This window comes from Epinephelus moara, chromosome 5 (assembly GCF_006386435.1).
Source record: "Epinephelus moara isolate mb chromosome 5, YSFRI_EMoa_1.0, whole genome shotgun sequence".
In the NCBI taxonomy this organism is placed as follows: domain Eukaryota; kingdom Metazoa; phylum Chordata; class Actinopteri; order Perciformes; family Serranidae; genus Epinephelus; species Epinephelus moara.
In genome coordinates, this window is record NC_065510.1 from 37,480,185 (window position 1) to 37,500,280 (window position 20,096).

General features: G+C 40.2%; 2 protein-coding genes across 3 annotated transcripts in view; both read left to right on the forward strand.

The window, feature by feature from the left end:
* LOC126390727 (jupiter microtubule associated homolog 1-like) overlaps window positions 1-3,197 on the forward strand; it is a gene marked incomplete at its 5' end in the record, with an annotated part of 14,728 nt that extends 11,531 nt beyond the window's left edge. The window contains 3 exons of the mRNA XM_050045158.1: window positions 290-387; window positions 708-735; window positions 1,685-3,197. Of these exons, the coding sequence (XP_049901115.1) occupies window positions 290-387; window positions 708-735; window positions 1,685-1,818 (260 nt within the window). The remainder of the gene's footprint in view (window positions 1-289; window positions 388-707; window positions 736-1,684) is intronic.
* A 1,121-nt stretch (window positions 3,198-4,318) lies between these two features.
* On the forward strand, window positions 4,319-19,984 carry zgc:174863 (uncharacterized protein LOC100136852 homolog). Of its 2 annotated transcripts, none has more exons than XM_050045153.1 (8): window positions 4,319-4,464; window positions 12,538-12,611; window positions 12,690-13,028; window positions 13,504-13,809; window positions 14,602-14,730; window positions 17,082-17,117; window positions 17,228-17,275; window positions 17,426-19,984. In XM_050045153.1, the coding sequence occupies exons 2-7, from the start codon at window positions 12,542-12,544 to the stop codon at window positions 17,272-17,274; spliced, it is 927 nt and encodes a 308-aa protein (XP_049901110.1). In that variant the 5' UTR covers window positions 4,319-4,464; window positions 12,538-12,541; the 3' UTR covers window position 17,275; window positions 17,426-19,984. The 2 variants fall into 2 exon arrangements, with proteins under 2 accessions (XP_049901110.1, XP_049901111.1); XM_050045154.1 differs by having other exon boundaries at window positions 14,605-14,730.
* Window positions 19,985-20,096: the final 112 nt, after the last annotated feature.

Genomic DNA, 20,096 nt, shown 5'->3' on the forward strand with positions numbered 1-20,096 from the left:
CTGTTTGTGCATGTGTGTGTATTTCGGACCTGTGTGTAATTGACAAGCAAGAGTGAAAACATTGAATTTCCCCTCAGGGGGATTAATAAAGTAAATAAACTTCAACTTTGGTCTGGTCATCACTGTCTTGTGTAAGACCATTCTCTCTCAACTGTTGTCTTCTGCTCTTGAAATATCGAAGGCTGTGATTTCACAAAAAAGGTTGAGTCAGGTTAGCCAACCTGTTTTGGAAGAGGAAATGCAGTGAAGGCCTTACTATATGAGCCATTACCTCCCCTTGTTTTTCCAGGTGGGAAGCCCACAGGTGTGCTTTGTGGTGAGCCATCAGCCCCCCTGAGGAGAGGAGGGAACCAGACCACCAACCACTCTGCTGACGCCTCCGCCACAGTAAGATCACACATCAGGTCATGAGTTATGCTGGAAAGAGATGAAGTGAAACCTGAGGGCAGACGAACATATAGGGAAGCAGCTAAAGTCCAAGTGATAAGAATCATCTATTTATTTTCTCTTCATGTTCCCTCAATGTCTTACAAAGGTTTTCTTGTGTATCTGTTATGTTGAAACATTTAAGTAATACCTGCTGTTGTTTCCTTATTCGGTACATGTCTATCTTTCCATCAAAACTGATGACGTACAGCAGGGTTTCTTTTTTAAGTCTGTGAAGGCTGATGAAATACTAACCACTTCCTCTTTGCTTGTTTCTTTAGGATGGAGAAAATTCTGTACGCGATTATGGTAAGCACCTGTTTTTTTCCTGGTGACATAACCCAGTTTTACCACTGGTTTAGTGGACCCTAAACCAGTGGCCCAGTATTATAAAGAACAGATTTGTGATATGTCATCAGAAATATCACATATAAACATCACATCACACACATACATACTGTATGTACCTGTACACATACACATTCATGCTTTTACATTAGGAGTGTAACGGTTCTGAAACTGAGAAAACCACAACACAAACACCCATGGTCTCGTGTTGCAGTTCCGTCTTTCGTGTTGCGGTCTCTAAAACCAAAATCTAACAAAATTAAGAATAATGTGCCTGTTTGTCTAAAAAATATACCATCAAATACTAACACTCCCTCGTTGAAGAAAGAAATGTTGTTTACCATTTGAAATTCTTAGTAATTTGGATAAACAGAATTGCAGAAGACAAAAGCAGCGTCTTATTTCCAGCCAGTGACTGTCGCTTTGCCGTCTGAAATAAAAACTTGCTGTCGGACTTTATCTGCTGTAGCTAATTAGCCAATAAATGCTAGATCCATATAATATTTCTTGCTGACTTGTTTTAAAAAGAGAATCTTTTTATAGATATGCATACGTGTACCAGGCAGAAAGTCAGCGTCATCATATGTTCATGATCCATGCAGAAGACATGGAAAATCCAAAACGACATTGTTGTTGTATTGCAGTGTAAGAATAAAGCAGGAGTAAAAGAAACATTCTTGTTTGCATGGCTGAGGCTGCTAAAATCCAGACGACATTGACGCTCCCACATCATGTGAATACAAGCTGTGAGTTCCCTCAGGGCAGTGGTTGCATTTATGAAATGATGTGGTTGAACCTGGCAAGCTTCCAGTGGGTGAGGTGTGGTCTTGTGACAAAGTGACAGTGAATTTTACCCTGTTAATGTCTTCAGATGTTACTGAAAGTCACGTGCCTCCCTGCCTGTGTTTAGAAAACAGTGCTCCTGAGCCTGAAGCAGTTCCAGAGCAGAAGGAAGAGGCCCCTGCAGCTGACGATCCCGCTGCAGGAGTACCGTCTGGTCGCAGGAACCCCCCTGGGGGCAAGTCCAGCCTCATCCTGGGTTGAATCCCAGCCAACCCCCCCCCCCCCCCCCCCTTACATCCATTCATCTCTGAACTCATCTTTTTTTTTTAAAAAACAAGGACCCCCGCCCCCTTTGTCTGTACCGCAGGAATCCTAACTGGTGTCCAGTCGACACCTCTGTCCTCCACATCCCCAAGTGCATTGTTTTGATACCTCTTTTTTGAAAACCGTTTTGTACTGTTTTTATTGTTTGTTTGTTTTGACAGAAGCACTTTATGTATTTCTATGTATAAGGTTCAAAGTCTGCCTTTGCCCCTGTAATGCATTAGACCTGCCAGACAGGGTACAAGGATCACACCCTCATATCAACAAAAAGTAATTAATCTCCCCTAACTATATTGCGACAGCACAAGCTGTGCATGATTATACAAGCAGTTTCCAGAACACGAGCAAAAAAGAAAGCTGTCACTTTTGCACTGTGTTCGGTTTTGACCCATCTTGCATGCACGTCTGGTCTGTAACGTATGAATGTGAGAAGAAACATAACTGTGAAGATTTTTCTTTTTATTTTAACCTGTTTGTTAGTTGTTTTTTGTGGAATAATTGTATTGTTGTTGCATGAAGTTGGAATCTTTCTACTGATAATATTATTATCCACTTAGGAGCCACATAAATGACTGTCATTGTGATCTGAAGGATGCAAACATTTGTCTTCAGATAGGTACTATAGGTCCCATGTCAGGTAACAGAATTGGAATAAGCCTTTTTTATATTGTAGTCAATAACCTTAGATTATTGTAACCCCAGTGCCGGTTTTGAGTGCCCCATGTTTTTATAGGTAAAATTTACTCTAAAATAAAGTGTGCCTGTTTGTGTGTTAGGCTACAGCATCAAATAAGGTTGGGTTTCTGTAATTGCATCCTACCAGTGTCAACCAGCCCTGTTTTTCCTTTGCGAGGCAATGGAATGTTGTTGGTCCTGACGTGTTTCTGGTAAACCCATCCTAAATTTGACAAGTGACCTTATGACAGCTCAGCCTTTTTTTTTTTTTTCCTTTTTTTTTTTTCATATGTTTTACCCCCCCTTATACATATATTTATCATTCTGCTCACTGGAAACATAGTACAGTCTTTTTGTACATTTCATTGTCACATTATTTAAACCAAAATTCCAACTCCCTCCTGCTTCTGTCTTGTTGAGTCATGTGTGTGACTGCTGTGTCAGCCAGCCGTCATGCAAGAAGACCTACATTTCAGGTACATGAAATGTAATCCCTGTGGTGTCTATTTTTAACGTCTGTTAAAAAGATATGTGTGTTTGCATCCTATACCAATTCCTGTTGCTGGATGTAAGTCACTGCTGAAATTTGAAATTAAGAAATGGCACAAGTGGAAATGAACATTAAAAATCAATTCTGACCATGGGTTGTATTGTCTGTTTGTATTATCTGACTTGGAATGATTACACTGTATCAGTTATGATTATTTTATGCAGCCCAGGGAGGAAACACAATCTGGCAAAACACAAGGAGGACATTTTATACAAAAAAAAAAACAGGGTTGTAACTTTGGAAGATATCCATTTGATCTGACTGACAGAATGTTTAAGTATTATGTAAGCCTCAGACTAACATTTGAATACATTTTCTTTTCTGTAGTCATTTTTGTTAAAAGTGCAATAGGAAGGTATCTTGTAATGACCAGTATTAACAGAAGCAATGACGTAAATGTCCGTATGGGCATTACCTCAATTTTGACGTTGCAGAGGATCTTGAGATCGTCTCCAAGTTTGGTGACATCACCGCATTATCTGGGGCTCTGTCGGCGAGGGCTCGGTGGAGAAATCTTGTGGTGTGCACACACAGGTTGTAACGCAGTTGGTGAGACTCCCGCTGACAGAAACACACGTCGCCAGGTATGAACACTCAAAAGATTAAGATAGTCTCCGTGACGCAAAATCAGGGTGAAAATCGTGTAATGTGAACTAGGCCAAATGTTGCCCTCCAATTTTTTTCATCAGTTTTATCCAGGTGGCAAATTTGCGTATCCTAGTATCGGGGAGGAATGACCCACCCTATGCTCCCTGTGATTGGCTAGTGCTCACTGCCTTCGTTGGGGTAGGGTGATAATGTCAGGGTAGGCCAATCAGAGGTAGAATAAGGCCACACTTGGCTATCCTAGGATTTGCAGATTCACATTCAGGTGCTCATGGCCCCCCTGTGGCCCCCTCTTGGGAGCGCCACTGCACACCAAAAGCATTGCCATGATAAAATGTTGCACAGTTCTGCCAAAGTTGCTGCATTTAACACAATGAATATAATATAATTTAAATAATAAAATAACATAGAATGATAACAAGAATTAAGTGTACAAAGGTGTTCTTAAAAACTTTCTCATTCATTTCCTTATTAGGTATTACAGTGAGCTTATTTTGTCTCGGTTCTTCATTTTAGCTTGAATTTGTAGGTCAGTGCAACAACTGCGGGCAGACATAGCCCTGCCCCTTATCTGTGTTATTGTGTTAGTCCGGTTTGGCAGTGTGTACGCAGCCAATCACGCAGGTCCAGGTCGTTTACTCATATTGAAAGTGAAAGTAAAAAGGAGCGGGGCAAAGACACTCCGATGTTTAGTCGTTAGTCAACCATTGTTCAACCACTAAGAGACGTCGCCTGGTCGAGGAGCGTGTACGGTGAGTTTGACATGACATTATAGCTGTACTGGCTGCGCGGCAGGTCTTATAGGACGGCTACGTGTTGCGACTGGCTGTGTGAACATAGTGAAGTGGTGAGATGACATTAGCAAAAACTACTGCGGCTAAATTAACCTAATCACATAACGTTAGGTTAATGAATGGCGGCATGGTTGTTAAGTACTGTATTTTATGTTGTAGTTTTATTGAAACGACAGAAAAAGTATTTTGTGTCAAATTATCGGTGAATATTTTTTCTAAAGGCGCTGTACAGGGACGTGGCTCCACTCGTGTTCAGGTCCCCTCGTGAGCTCAGCTTTGCTCTAAATTTAACAACCATTTGTTTACTTAACATGGTCTCCAACCCTTCCATGGTCATATTGGCACCTTAAACCTACAGGTTACTATGAACTGGCGTCGTTATCAAGTTTTGACAGTGCTTCCTCTTTTTGAATAAAGAGAAACGTTGGAGTGAGGTGGAAAAAGTTTTGCATACACAACACAAGCGACGCCAAGGTGTCAGACTGCAGTGAAGGTTACACATGAACGTGGTTGTTTGCTTGTCGAAAGCTCCCACAGTGACTGGTTTCATTGGTTTGCTCACTTTTAAGAACTGAACATGTGTAAGGAAGCATGCTTTATCACATACCAGTTGCTAGTGTCATTATTTCCACGAAGTAACTCGCATTTAAACTCAACAGGAGATATCTTTAGTCAGTCTGGGGGGAGGATGATTGTGGTTTAAGGGACTGTACTTGATTTATCAGAGGAGAAGGGAGACTGGGTGTGAATGGACTCCTTCCAGACAAAACCAATAAAATGTAATAAGCTTACACATCACACATAAACATTACAGCATGCACACAGTTGGCATTAGCGACATGAGGATATAACAGCTGCTTGCCCGAATAAACTGCACAGTTTCAGTATCAGTAACTCGCATAACAGATGTTATTAGTTTTTAAAAATGTACCCTTTGATGTTTTAAAGTTAAAAGTCAAAACAAAATCCCGGAGATGAAAAAAGCCTTGACTTTCACCAGTGTCATGCAGGCAGGAGTGCAGAGTTTAATGTTTTACAGGATAGTGTTCTTGCCAGTGCTTTATTTTTGGCAAAATTTGAAATGAAACGTAGAATTAAGTGATTATGATAATGGCAGCCTTCATCAGAAATTTGAAAATCCAATGCTAATTCCTGTTTTTACAGTCTGTGGCTATGATAATTGTTGTAATTTTGGCAATTTAAAAAAAAAAACCTTTCAAACCTGACAGCAGGATTTGGGGTTCAGAGGGTATTTCAAATAAACACAAAATTCAACCATTTGAAGTTGTTTGTTCCCTCGGGAAGCCTAAATAAATAACACAAGTCTCTCTCATTGCCTAAAAAAAAAATTTGACATGCCTCCCCTGTTTTGCACCCCACCCTCACCCCCTCAAAAGTAGCGAACTGTCCCTAGTAACACATAGACGTGCTGATGGTGTTTTCTTTTGCAAGGCCTTAACATCTTGTGTAGTATAGGGTTTATACATACTGCATATCATTAGTCTATTTGAAAACCCCAATTTTGCCATAAAGAAAAATTTAATAAAACAAAAAAACAGCATATGACGGGGTATGTGTTTGTGTAATTGTGTAATGTTACCGTCCGCTCTGTTCTCCAATGTTAGTCTCAGAATGAAGGACCTTTTGAAACTTGCTAGTGGGGTTTTACTTTGTCAACCTCACTGTGTGAAATAAATGATTCAGAGGGGGTTAGAGCTTTCGTGTGATAATGACAATGGGTTTTCATCGGACTGTGCGGTTGGAGAGTTTTGAAAGGGTGAAAGTTGCATAATGATATAATGTTTAAAGTGAGGGTTGACCTGATGTACTGTGACAAGTAGATGACTGTTTGAACGTCTTTTATTACTGTACAATGTTCAGATTACCCGAGCTGAAAGAGGGGTTGCTTTCCTGTAAACAGAGTGTGAAGGATTGTATTCTCATGCCAGCATTGCTTAAAGCCCTGATCTGTTCCACCCATGGATGTATCAAGTTTTCACCATTTTCCCTTTCAGATTCAGGGATCCAAGAAGGGGGTAGGGTTGTCAGCTGGTGCTGACCAATGTATCAGCCGGGCCAATATGGACTGATATTAGTTTATCATAGATACATTGGTATTTTCATAACTTTTTGCTGATGCTTAATAAGAAATTGCAATAAGATATCTTCAAAAAATATATTTTATCAGCCAATATATAGGTAGTGTGTTTTTTAACAGTCAGTATCAGCATTCACGTACAATGCACCTCCTTCATTTTGCAGATATTGAGCCTCAAGAGCTCATCAGGAGGAAGGACTGTCAGGACGTTCACACACTCTTAGTATCCAGACAGGAAGTGTACAGACAGGCCAGGCCACCCGGGCCTTATTGTCAGTGTTCTTAAATAGAGAAAACAATTACGACATAGAGCACATCTTGGGGGACCACTGAGTTTAAAACAATATTACTGTTGTTAAAACCACGACCATTATTTGCTGTGGCCTGTCCTGTGTGACAGTGTGTAACGCCAGGGTTGAATTGACCTGTAGTCTGAGTTGGCGTGTAAGCAGGATGTGCTGTATATCTTCAGTCTGTCATAATCAGAAGAGAATGTCATGGATTCAGTCATGGTGTGGTTGTGTGGGGAGTGCAGATGTTTCTCCAGTGTGTTCAAGAGATTGAGACAGGAATCCGCCACCACACAGCTGCAGCGGCTTGATTACCCTATTGGGAAAGCACGTGTGAACAAAAGATATGTTTATGTAGCTTCTTTCACTTTGTGATTTATTGTCCGGACTGTATTGTACTGGCCATCGTGCCCACCAACACAAGATGCTTAGTCCTTAAATGCAAGTCCGTGCCCTAAATGATAGCAGCTTAGGACACAGTAGGACAGTTGACTGCGATTCATTCTGTCATTAACAAAATCAACAATCAGGCAAAAGCTGGGAGATCACGCATGAGTGGGATCTAAATAACATAAAACAAAGTAAGCAAACAGTTTACAAAATGGCAGCGTGTGGCAACAAGTAGCCTACCATGGCAACAAGTACAGTGATGGATAAAATGGAGTAGACTGGGACAGGTGCAGGCAGGAATACAAAAAAACACTCAAACCATGATATCATTGCAGGGGTAGAGAAACAGAGCAGAAATTCACGACTCAAACTACTTAACTCTCTGACAGGGACAAAACAAACTCAGAGAAGCAGCATGAAGGGGTCACCACAGATATTTGTTCCCCAACCCATTCTAGTGTAGAGGGCATTAGCGGCATTACAAACATTTCTTGAGTGGACTTTCTCTTTCATTATGACTCCTTGTCCATTTCAATATGTGGGCTGACATGACATGTCAAGTGTACTTGGAAAGTTAGTGGACAGCTGGTCAAACAGGTTTCTGAAGTACTGAACTTGTAGAAATGAAGAGCAAGACTGCAGAAGCAAACATACATTTAGATACATTGATTTGACAAATAGATTCATGCTTTTTTCCCCTTCAATTTAAGGTACTGTGCAGTGTTATCAGCACCTCTAATCACTAATGTTCTTAAGATAATATAAAGCCAGTGAGAAAACATTTTAGATAAGACGCTGCTAAATGGCTGAAGTCAAACACAGACAACCAGGATTTAAAATGGATCCTAGCTGTGGAGCCAAAATCATTTCTCATCCAAGTAGACACAGATTTGCAAAAGTGATCAGGCCAGTAGTAGTGAGAGTGATCAGATGTCTTATTTTAGGATCTTATCTACTTTGTCCACAATTTTTTTTAACGCCCCTTTAGGGACAGCGTTGGAAATTACCTTAGGCTATAAAAATCTACGGGGACTTTGTTTTGTCAGTGACCATCCAGTTCTCATATATCTGTTCCATTAAAGTAAACATGAATGAACACACACTCACAGAGCAATGTAGTCTCTAGAGATCTTACTTCCTCTTTGTTGCTCAAGTTTCGTCACAGGATAAAGGATGTTTTTTTTTTGTGTTTTTTTATTACTTATTTGGTTAAAGCTGTTGAACTATAGCCTGAGTGTCAGACTGAAGCTCCCAGAACCTTCAGTCTGACATGGCTTCCATTGAAGGCGATTTACAAGGGGGAGGGAATTTGATTTTTCCCTAACCAATCAGTAGAGATCAACGACTCACCCAGAATCTGACGTCATTAGTAGCCATGCCTCGGGGGTGCCGAAAACAAGCGAGCATTGCCCGTTTAAAATGTCTCCGTCGTCGTGCACGCCCAGCTGCATCGCCGTTAAATCCAGTTTAGCAGCTTCCTTAATTTGGTCCTCCATTAACGCGAGTAGTGGCGAAATACCTCGATAGCATCGTTAATGTGGTCTGTAGGATCTGTAGCGGTCGCCATTGTTGCTATCCTCACCAGTTACCCACCGGCGTACAGCTTGACATCAGCGTGGCGCTGATTGGCTAATCGCTAGACCCCCGGCGTTCATTGGTCCGTCCATCGTTTGGACGAGATAAATCGCAAATTCATTGAAGTATGCCAGACCAGAGATGCAAGCCTACTCAGTTGAGTGGGCGGGGTCTATGGTCTGGAACCAGGCTAGTTGAACTAGCTTTTGCCTGTTAAGGACAATACATATGTTATAGATTATTGGCTGTAACTTTTTATTTTGTGAAATAGCACAGGACCTTTGTTTCCGTCTTTTATAAAGCAGTGGAATAGAAAGGTCGGGCAGAGGTTAATAGTTTTTAAACTAATGTTTAAGCAATGTTTGCTTTTAATCTGCACATATTACAGTACTTATTTTAATCTTACTTCGGCCTGGTGGGATTTTCTTTCTTTTTTACAAAAATAGATTCTCAGGAACAAAGAGAAACAACTGTGAGAATTGCGTGGTGATATAACAAACATAGAAAAAAATTATATTGAAGTAAACACTGAGCCAAGCCCACACACACACAGGCCTTCAAACGCAAATAAACACAAAACCTAATTAGAACATAACTCAACAACAGATAAAGTTACGGACGTCTCACTCCTTTCAGTTCTTTTCATTACATTTCATGCAGCTTCACAGCCTTGGTTTGCTTTTTGTCCCCCCCGTGCTTTGTGTCTGCCAAGTGAGGGTAGCTCACCCTCTCTCTCTCAAACAAAAGCACCCGTGCATGCAAGGTATCTCAAGTAAGTCAAGTTACAAAAAAGAACGAGTGAAAACTGAGACCTAAAGATAGATATCAGGGTATGAGAATCTTCTGATCACTGGAGGAAACAGAAGAAGAGACCACTATCAGCAAATTCAGATTAAAATACTGACTGCTGTTAGAAGATGCTTAAAGAGAGAAAAAAAACAGTCATTGGTGACACAGCTGGACCCATCTTATTCAAAGTGTTATATTTATTTTTAAAAAGGCGAAGTCTTAGTTTAAGGATTTGGTTCCCTCCCCCATAAAAGATCCAGTGTGCACTTACTCTAAAAGCCTTTTATGTTTTGAAAGAAACAGTTTCATCTTGGTTTTGAATGGAACAAGTCATTTTGACGCTGGATAATGAGCTACAAATTGTTCTTTGTGCAACCACGATATCAGGACGATCATGGTCCAATGAAAATGAGTGCTTTCAGACAAACAAGGCAACAAAACACTCATAAGATTGTTGTTCATCTGGCCACCCCAACTTGATCTTTCAGTGAAAAATTTACCTATAAGTTGAACTTTAATAATGTCACGGGGATGGGAAACTAATGACATGAAAAAGTTCTGGAAATTACTAACAGTCTGTTTCTCTGTGGGAAAACAGTTTAGGGGTTTCCCCAAAGAAAAAGTTTAGCGTTTCAGTTTATCCTTAATTAATAATGATAATGCTGTACAATGGGTTAATGTTTTTAATTGTGGTGCACAATTCTTCTGGGTCTGAAAAATAAAGCCAATGCATAAGAGTTGAAAAACTGCAGTTCCTTGAATGGCCAGTTAGGGCTGGCTCCAGAAGTGAGTCAGTCCCCATAGTCGCCCATATTAAAATGTCCAGCCTGGTTAAAAAAAAAAAAAAATGGTTTTGATCTCTAAAGCTCCTTTCCCTGTAAATGACAACTGCATGTGGGATGAATTTTTACATAACTCACCTGTTTGCATTTTATTAAGGCTTAAAGTTACGCAAAGGCAATTTAAGGGCAGGTCCACTTGAGTGATAGGCTGTCTGCGAGGCGTTGCTACAGTCTATGAGCCAGATTTACCCCGCATATGGTCACATCAAGCTTCAAAAAACCAAGATACCGAGGGCCGAAATGCCGTACTCGAAGCTTGAAAATCCCGGGGAACTGTGCTGGGCTTTGAAGCCAATTTTACATAGTGGCCAAACATAGACTTGTAACTTCAGGGTCTGTCACATGATGCCATGGGGCCCAAAAAGACTTTTTCCTGGAGACTTGCATAGTGAAAGAGATGTCTGTAAATCAGTGGATACATTTTTTGAGCGTCACAACCCCAGCAGAATGACTTGTTTCACTATCAGGATTCCATTCAGTCCAATAACATTTCAAAAGTCCAGAAGAGCTGCAAGATTAAATTGTTTTATCCCCATTTAAGTTAGGGGAGATCTAAAACCAGACGTTAGCCACTTGGTCATGCTCGGCCACCGTACGTCTCTACTGTACTTGCTCTATGGGCCCCACAATGTGGAAGATCCGGGTGATTTCATGCCGCAATGTTTTTGGCTTTATGTGCTACAGAGCAACTTTCATAGGAATGGACGGGAGCCCACCTCCAACGCTGTTTCCAGTTCTCTTTATACATCCTTGTTGAAAATGCTTCAAAACAGCAGTCCACAAACCAATGGGTGACGTCACGGTAGCTACGTCCATTATGTTATACAGTCCATGTTCTGCAACCAGTGATGTTGCATTTTTCTGAGGGTCACTGAGGTTCTTTCCTTAACTGTGCTGGTTTGATATTTTGCTGACTTGCCACAGTAGAGGGTATCGCCACTGGCAGTCTAGCAGTTCACTTTGATTTTAATTCTGCTTCCAAGACTGACCACATTTGGCTAAGTAGGCCGCTCACCTGCTCAGACCAGTTTAGCAGTGTGTGACTTACAGCACACCTGTGTTGTGTTTTCATGGCTTTCAACTGTGAAGGCAAACAAACCTTTTGTAATTGCACAGAAAAAATCTGATTGTGTGAAAACAAAAAGGCAAAGAAAAGATTATGCTTTAATTCTTACCAGCATCTGTCAGCACAACAGCTGAAAGCCGTGCCTGCTGACTGATTAACTTCCCACACAGTCATCTATGGGAGGCAGTTGTGGATTCCATCTACAGAGTGACATGCTTTGTAAGATCACTGTCACGCACACTAAAGCCACTGGAAACTTAATTGCAGAACAAGCCTTACCTGCACTATGCTCTTTCTGAGTTTTTGCAGTACAAATTGGCATAAGAATCACCTGGAACACCACATTTTTACTTGCTATTAAGGTACACTGTTTGTCTCGTGATGTGATCCATGTCAGAATCATGTCTGTCAAAAGACAGCCTTGGTGATGGGTTTTATGAGGATGTCCCCAGAGTTTAGAATTTGCTATATAAAAGGATCATGGGGTAGTTGCCAGTTTTTAATGAAATAATTAAAACCGAAGAATGATTTAAATAAATAAAGAAAACACCAGATAACATTGAATCTATCTCTTGTTGTTGAAATCACAATAATTAATGTGTGGAATCATGTGAGGCTTTTTGGTGTGTTCAGAAATGGGAACTCTGCCTAAAAAGAGACATCATGTGCAGAGTTGCAGGTGCAAATATCTTAATTAAATAACTATCAAAGCGTGGTGGTGTGGAGCATGCTACCTTTCACCAGCCCCTCACACACTGGCCTCTAATGCATAATGATAAATATATAGTAGGTAGTGAGACCCAAGTGGGGCTATGCTAAGTATGTGTAATACTTGGTGAACTTGCACTGGGAACTTGATTGTCCTTTGAACACTGCACTTTAATTCTCAGAAATAGATCCTTTTTGAGTTGAAACATGTTTTTCCCGTTGTTACATTTTATCTGTTTCCCACCTAAAGAATTGTATGTTTTGTCATTTCAGGTAAATGAACATGGCCTCAATGGGTATCCTGCTTATTTTCGCTCTCATCTGTGTCAGCATAAATGCAGATACAGGTAAATTCTGCTTAAATCTGAGAGTTTCAAGGATGAAATGCTGCATGCTACTGATGTACCATATTTTTTTACCTACAGATTTTGTAAAGGTGGAATGCAAGGCTCAACAGACGGGACAGTATGGCCAGCAGTCACTGCTGGAGTGTGTTATCAGAACCACAGCAGATGTAGTGAACGCAAAAATCATCGTGGTTACTTGGAGGAAAAAAGGAGATAGCAAACCCTTGATGGTTTACAACAGAGAGTTAAAGCAACTGCGGCCAGGCTACAAGTTTGCTGAGCCATCCTGGAATGTCCAAAACATGAACGTGTCCCTGCTCATCACCAACACTGCTCTAAAGGACAGCGGAAATTATTCATGTTATGTGATGACAGACAGCGGTGATCACACTGCCGACATCAGCCTTGATGTCACAGGTAAGAGCCTGTAGCTGTGACATTTTGTCACAGAGAGATGACCATTTTGAGTCAAGAATGTATCTTGAAAACCAATGCCTACCAGTACATTTGCAGACTCGACCCATGAGTAAAGTTGTTTCTGTAAACAGTACAGTGCATTCTAGTTGCAAACAGAAAATGGACTTAAAAGATTTAATTGTTGCCTTGATGCAGTGAAGATTGTTTAGAGATCCTGGGGACTTTCCTGGCCTGTCCGCTTGGTATTTCCCTTTCTGTCTTAACTTAGATTCAGTTTCAATATTACAAAGAATTACATCCAGAAATACTTGTAGGGCCAGTTTCTTTCTTATCTGTCTTGCTTAGCATATGATGTTATTAACAGTACATGTGAAATATTATGGTCAACAAATAAGTTTGTGATACTTTATAGGAGTCATTTGATTGACGTCATGGTGCAGTGTTGAGCTTAATGATCATGTTTTTCTCTTTGCAGCTAAGTACAACAAACCAAAGATACACTACGACCCTGGGACAACAGGCGGTACCCTGATGTGTGAATCTGATGGCGGCTTCCCAAAAGGTCGCATTGGCTGGTTTAGTGAGCTCAAAGATGAGTGGACAGGCAGCTCTCAAATGGAGGCAAAGAAGACAGGAACTGGTCTGTTTCACCTCTCGAGCAAGCTGCCTTTGCAGCCAGGATCCAGGTTCTCCAACTACACCTGCATAGTGTATAATGCCAGTGGAGGCAAAGAGGGGGAGAACACATTTGTGCTTCCAGCACCACCACCAGAACGTCAAGGTATATATGTTTTTGATTCAGCTCTGCCTCACACAGTGAAATGTCATAAAGTATGTCACAATTGCATATGAGGACATGCTTTACCAGAAATTTGAAGCAACACAGATGCCACTACTGTTACGTGAACACACCTCCTTTTAGGATTGTGCAACTGAGAGATTTGAACCACAAGCCAACATCATGCATGTTTTGAGTTGCCACGGGAGGTGGTAGAGGGCTGACAGAAACAAACAATTTGTTCTCCCGCATTACTACGGCATGTTTTTTGTCCATTTATAACTAAACATCGTCTGTGCTTCCACAGTTGTTTTGATACAACATTCAATGAATAGCCAGGCTGTAACACGCCCACCAGTCTGACCCAACATCTTTCTCAAAGCGTCAAAACAATGCTCCTCACAAAGAAAGAAAACTATGTGTGACAGTCCAGGTCTGATAAGACTATAAGCTTCTTGTGGTGTGGAACCACAGTTTTTGATCCACTATCATTCTCATGACCCCAAAATTCATCAACAGGTTCACATAGCAACTTCACAGCCACCCTATCTGTGTTGTTGGCTCAGTTGTCACAGCTGCCACATACAGCGAAGGTCATTTGCAGACTCCTGTGACAGTAAAAGTGAAAGGGATTGTAGGTTGCCAGTGTGTTACAGAGGGAACTTCCCACCACCAGTGCATGCATACCTCATTTTAACAACAGCATATTTCAACAACAGCACTTACATTTCTACCCCTTTGGTCATGACTTGAATAATTAAAGCATTAAATCTTTATTATTCAATTTGATTAAAGCAGAAACTGGGCAGGGGCCAGAGAAAGTGGGTCCAGCAGCCAAAATAGTCGCTCCCGTAGTGGTCATCGGGTCGCTGATCGTAGGGTTGCTGTTGGTGCTGGTGGTGCTTCACAGAAGGCGATCTCAACGTGAGTATTCACACAGGCTCTCTTCTGGCTTTTCTGGCTTTTCTGGCTTTATACGTTTCTTTGTGAGTAAAAGGTATGAGGGAGATTAATAAACATTGCTAGTTTAATGTAGTACTACCTGCTTCCTTTATGAAACAAGAGTTCATTACACTCACCATTTCAGACAACCAAAAAGAAACGCTCACACAGTTATGAGCTACAAGCTTTTTGTTATTAGCTCTTGTTCCTGTGGACCTAAATGAACTTATTGTAAGTCGCTTTGAACAAAAAGCCTTTTCCAAATATTTGTTATGTAGTGTATCATTATGGAAGACATCTAATCAATGCACACAACGTTTTGCTGCAGTTTTCCATAATTAAAAAAAAACAAAACACTGAAATTTTCCAGGAGGGACTAAAAGGATAGCTCCACAATTTTTTAAGTCGATCTTAAACAATTGTCAGGTGCCCATATGAACACTGAAAAAGGTTTTTGCTTGAGGTTCGTTCTGTTCATACTTTATTTTAAGGAATACTTTACCACAAAATGACAATTTCTATTTCAAGTACTCACGCCATGTTACGTTGAATTCTTGGAAGAAAACTTTGTTTTTCCAGCATGCTTCCACGATAAAGGAAGAATTCAAAAATGGGGAAAATCCCTGATGAATTGGAGTAAAAGGGGGTCACATTTAACAACAACAGAACTATATGAAAACATCCATCTCCAACTTTTACTTTTACTGCTCTCATGCTTTAAGAGTCTCACACATAGACGAGTAGTCCACCTGGGCAAGCCTGTGCTTTTGTGCTCCATGGAAAGCACAAGCAGAATTCAAAACCACACGCTTGCCCAGGCCCACTACGTGTAAGTAAAAGTATTTTAAGTGGTAAAGCTTTAGCGAAAATACACGTGTTTTGGAAGTACTGAGCATACTACTGGATAAATGATACTTGGATTATACTGCATGCACTGTGCAAACAGATGTTTTGATATAATTTTGCTGTTGTTAAATGTGGACCCCATTGACGCCAATTCATCTGCAATGCTTGCCTTTTTTGGATCCTTCATTCACCATAGAAGCATGTGAAAAAAAAACAAAGTTCTCTTCACAAATTCAACAGAACATGGGGAGAGTAATTAGCACACAATGATCATGTTGTAGGTGAAGTGTTCCTTTAATCTGTCATATGATAATAGTAAGTAGTAACATGCAGTATCACTGATAGAGTAGACAATAACAGAAATATTTTAGAGCTATCACCATAATATTTAATCGTGAAATGTATCCTATCCTTTTTTAATATGACATTGTAATACCAAAGTTCTCAAATGTTGCGGGGGATTTCATCAGTGGCTCTCTGTGAACAATATAACGCTAACAGGAAGTAACCATACAATAGGTGAAAGGTGATGCCACAATAGTTGAGGGTAGAAAAACCTGTAGAACACCTGGCAAGCAGCCATGTGTCTCAAGATGGGAAAGTACGGCCTTTTTTGTTGTTAACTTGAGTCAAGCAGTATAGCTACTGCAATCCTAAAACAGTTGAGTGCAAAAACTTTCCATTGTTAGACAGTGTTCCTACAAAATATCTCTGTAAGAGATATCTGTAGTAGATATCTGATTTTCACATATCATTTTCTTGACAGAGGCCCGGAGATGCTCTACAACACCCCTTATGAGTATGTCCATCTTTGGACATAATATTGCTGGTGTTTTTGTTTTAACTTCGGGTCTCTTTGGAGGTTTTAAGTAAAGTTTCTATCTATTGATTTTTTTCTATCTGTTAGTTTTAGCTGCCTGAAACACCCAATACCTGCGAAAGAGTGTTTTAGTTGGCTAAAATGAATCTAAATGAACCTCTTCTTTAATTTGCTTGAATTTTTTTCTTTTTTAAATGATGAATAGTTGAGTCAGTGGCCACCTGGACTGCATATTTTGACACCAAACCCACTCACCACAGACATATTTCTGATCTCATTCCAGGCCTGTTGAGGCATGTTCTCCTGCTGTGTTTTGAACCTTATTCATTAACTCAGTTGGAGCACATGTTGATTACTGACCCAAAAGGTTTACTTTCTCTGCAAGGCTTTATCATCTTACCTAAACTACTTACTGGCTTTCCTCTGACGTTAAAGATGTATGAGGAAATACAGTGATATTTACCACACTAAATAGGTTTATTATTTTTCCAGTGCTTGTGGAAAATGGGCTTGGTTACTAATCAGTTTCTGAATCACACTATAACCTGACGCATGTGTCAGACAGTCACTGGTGGAATCTGCCTCTGCTTACAAACTTGCTTAATACGGTGATGGTTTTACACCCACCCATTGCAGTCACGCAGTAAAACATTTTAATTTGTTCCAGGTGGACATCATCAAGTCCCAGATCATGTTGAGGAAGGTATGTCTAAATCACAGTACTTTGACTCACTGTGTTCAACTAATAGAACTTTGTTTTCAGATATACTCTGTAAGATTGAATTCAGACTTTAATATGAAATATTTCTGCAGGTGATCTTCAGGAGATTGGTGAAACATGGCATGGCAGCCGGGCCTGAGGTAATTATAATGCTCCAAGCAAACAGCTGAGAGTTAGTTTGTTGTGTAGTAGTTAGTTTCAATTTCATTTTTACGGTATACTGGCAGACTACAAGACAACATCAAATATCTAAAAGCTCTCTCTGTCTCTCTCTCTCTCTCTCTCTGCAGGAGACACTGCGTGTCACATGACTTATGTTAACTCACTGGCAACCTCTGAAATCAACACTTCCTTGTTTGCTGATCTCTACTCTATCACTGTACTTTCCCATCTGCACACGGTTGTGTATATAAACAGGAATAACTTGTATCACTGAGATTTAGCAGAGGACCCATTGGCACTTTTATTCATCTAAGCTTACTAAGTAAAAAATCTTTTTCAACATGTAATATCACAGAAAACTGATTTTATAGTGAATTATGATTGCAGTGAATCTCTGATATGTTTTTGTTATTGGAGGAAAACATTTTGTTCATTTATTCCAACGCAGTAACTGTAGCCTTTGGCAGCTTGGTAGGAGTGGCCCTCCCTCTGACTTCCTATTGTCATATTATGTCAGCGTTACAAGGGAAATGTTGAATCATGTGTGTGTGTGTGTGTGTGTGTGTGTGTGTGTGTGTGTGTGTGTGTGTGTGTGTGTGTTTGGCTTTTATGTGTGGTCATGTATTCTTGGGAAACGTATATAATTTAGATTCTTCAGTCAGATCTAACATTTTTATTTTTTTGACATTCCACAACTTTATAAGTAGTCCAAGTTCTGTGAACGTATTAAAAGACAAGGCTCAAGTTAGGGCTGGGTATCAGTACTCGATACATTAAGGTATCAACCGAAAAAATCCAGTAGGCTACCAGGTAGCATAGAAACTTCTCTGGTCTAATGATACTGGCATTCGATCCTCTTTGGGTTCTGATCCTTAACCGTCCAGACTTCCCTGTGGATCAGCAAACTTTACGTTACTACCATCTCCAGAGCCACGCTCCTCATGGCAAACAGTCGGTCCAGCATCTGCCTAGTTAGCACAAGCTAACATAGCAGCAGTGGCTAGCACCCAACACTGAGCCGTTAAATGGTCCAAACAAACTCACACCAATACCGAAACAGCTCAGTTCTGTTGTTAAACCTGTCAATAACTATTGGGTAATGTTAGCAATGTGATGCTAACAGTTAGCCCTGTCACTGTGTGTATGCAGGCAGACTCAGTGTTGGTGCGGAGCTCACAGTCCCGCAGAAACAGCAACAACCCCTACAGTCTGGGGTGTGGTGAAGTCGAGCACGGTGTATTCGACAGAGTTGGCAGTTTGGCGTGCCGAGGTGCCACCAAAACATTCAAAATTGTGGCTATGCTACACACCACTCTATCCACATTATGGTTAGCAAATGAAGTACTCAACTGGTATCAGTCTTGGTATTCATATCCTAATTTTTTAAATGATACTCAGCCATAACTAGAGTTAAACTATTTTTTCTGACTGTTAACCAGTCTTTGGAAAAGACCAAAAGCAGCAATGTGCTATTTCAATTCTTCCTACTGAAAATGTAAATCATAAATGGTTCACAAGCATCACCTGTTGTTTTATGTGTAAAAAAGCTTCAGTAGTTGTCAGTAGTAGTCAACAGCTGCCCAGCTAACATAGAACGTTCCCATAACACTCCTGGAAGGTTCATTCCAGGTTTCTATTTCAGTAATCCTCCCACAATGTTCTAAGAATGTTGAACCCACCAAAATATGTTTCTGGAGTGTTTTGGGAACCAAATTTTGCTACGTGGCTGAGTGCTAGCTTTTGGCAAAAGTTTTTCAGGAGTAAATGGTGTATTTGCTTAGAGCTATTTTCAATATAGCCTTTTTCTTGAAGGGTTTTTATTCATATATTTCTTATGGATTTAGGACACTGGTTATTTTCTGCTTATAGACAAATAATCAGATCAGTGGATATGTCTTTAAGTCTGGTGCTACAGCTCACTAACTGAGAACATTCCACCCCAGCAAATTTCATATCCTTTTTCTTACCACTGAGAAAGTTCACAAGATAATTGCTAGTCGCACTTCCACATGTCACACGATTCTCACTTGTCACTGACTAGCTATTGGAAAATACAGTGTGGTGTATCACAGCCAAAAACATGTTTTGTGTTCCTCTAACTGTCTTTTATGAAACTTTTGGCAGACATATACAACTTCACTGCCAAATCAACACTCATCTTCACCATCTTTAACAGGTTTTAGGTTTCATTCTGATCCTCACCCGACACCAGCCCTCATAGTAATAGCTGCTCATATTTTCAGGGATCATGACGCCTGATCTAAGACCTGCTCGGTAATGGAGCAGATCACATTGTAATAAAAGCTTTGTCCCGACACCACAAAGTAAAGAGTCACACAACAAAAAAAACTTATCAACATCCGCAAAAGTATATGATTAATCTTGACTGCCTGACATGAAGCCATAGCCATTAATCATTGACTTTTTGGAGAGAGGAAAACAAGACCATTAAAAAAGGTTAAAGGTCTTTAATATAGGAGTTTATGTAGGATATTAAAGAAAACCCCACAGGTATCCTTTAATGAAACCTTACAATGGAAATTTTAAGGATGTTGTTGTAGATACTGTTTTATAAATCTGTGAATATTGTAATTCTGTGTTTAACTGTTGTGTTTTAATAATTAGCACTGTCTGAACTGAACTGTGATTTTTTTTTTCAAGTAATAAAACGTGTTTTAAAATAAGAGGATTGTGAGTGCTTCTTTTAATTTTTATTGTGCACTTGTGTAGATTATGTTTCAGCAGTGGTGGAGGAAGTATTTAAAGCTTTTACTCAAGTAAAAGGTGGAACACCATACT

Bases quoted from the DNA above. Each gene is read 5' to 3' on its own strand.
- zgc:174863 (XM_050045153.1), top strand. From the start codon at position 12,542: ATGAACATGGCCTCAATGGGTATCCTGCTTATTTTCGCTCTCATCTGT. The intron at 12,612-12,689 runs GTAAATTCTGCT...TTTTACCTACAG, and splicing joins CAGCATAAATGCAGATACAG to ATTTTGTAAAGGTGGAATGC. The intron at 13,810-14,601 runs GTATATATGTTT...ATTTGATTAAAG, and splicing joins ACCACCACCAGAACGTCAAG to CAGAAACTGGGCAGGGGCCA.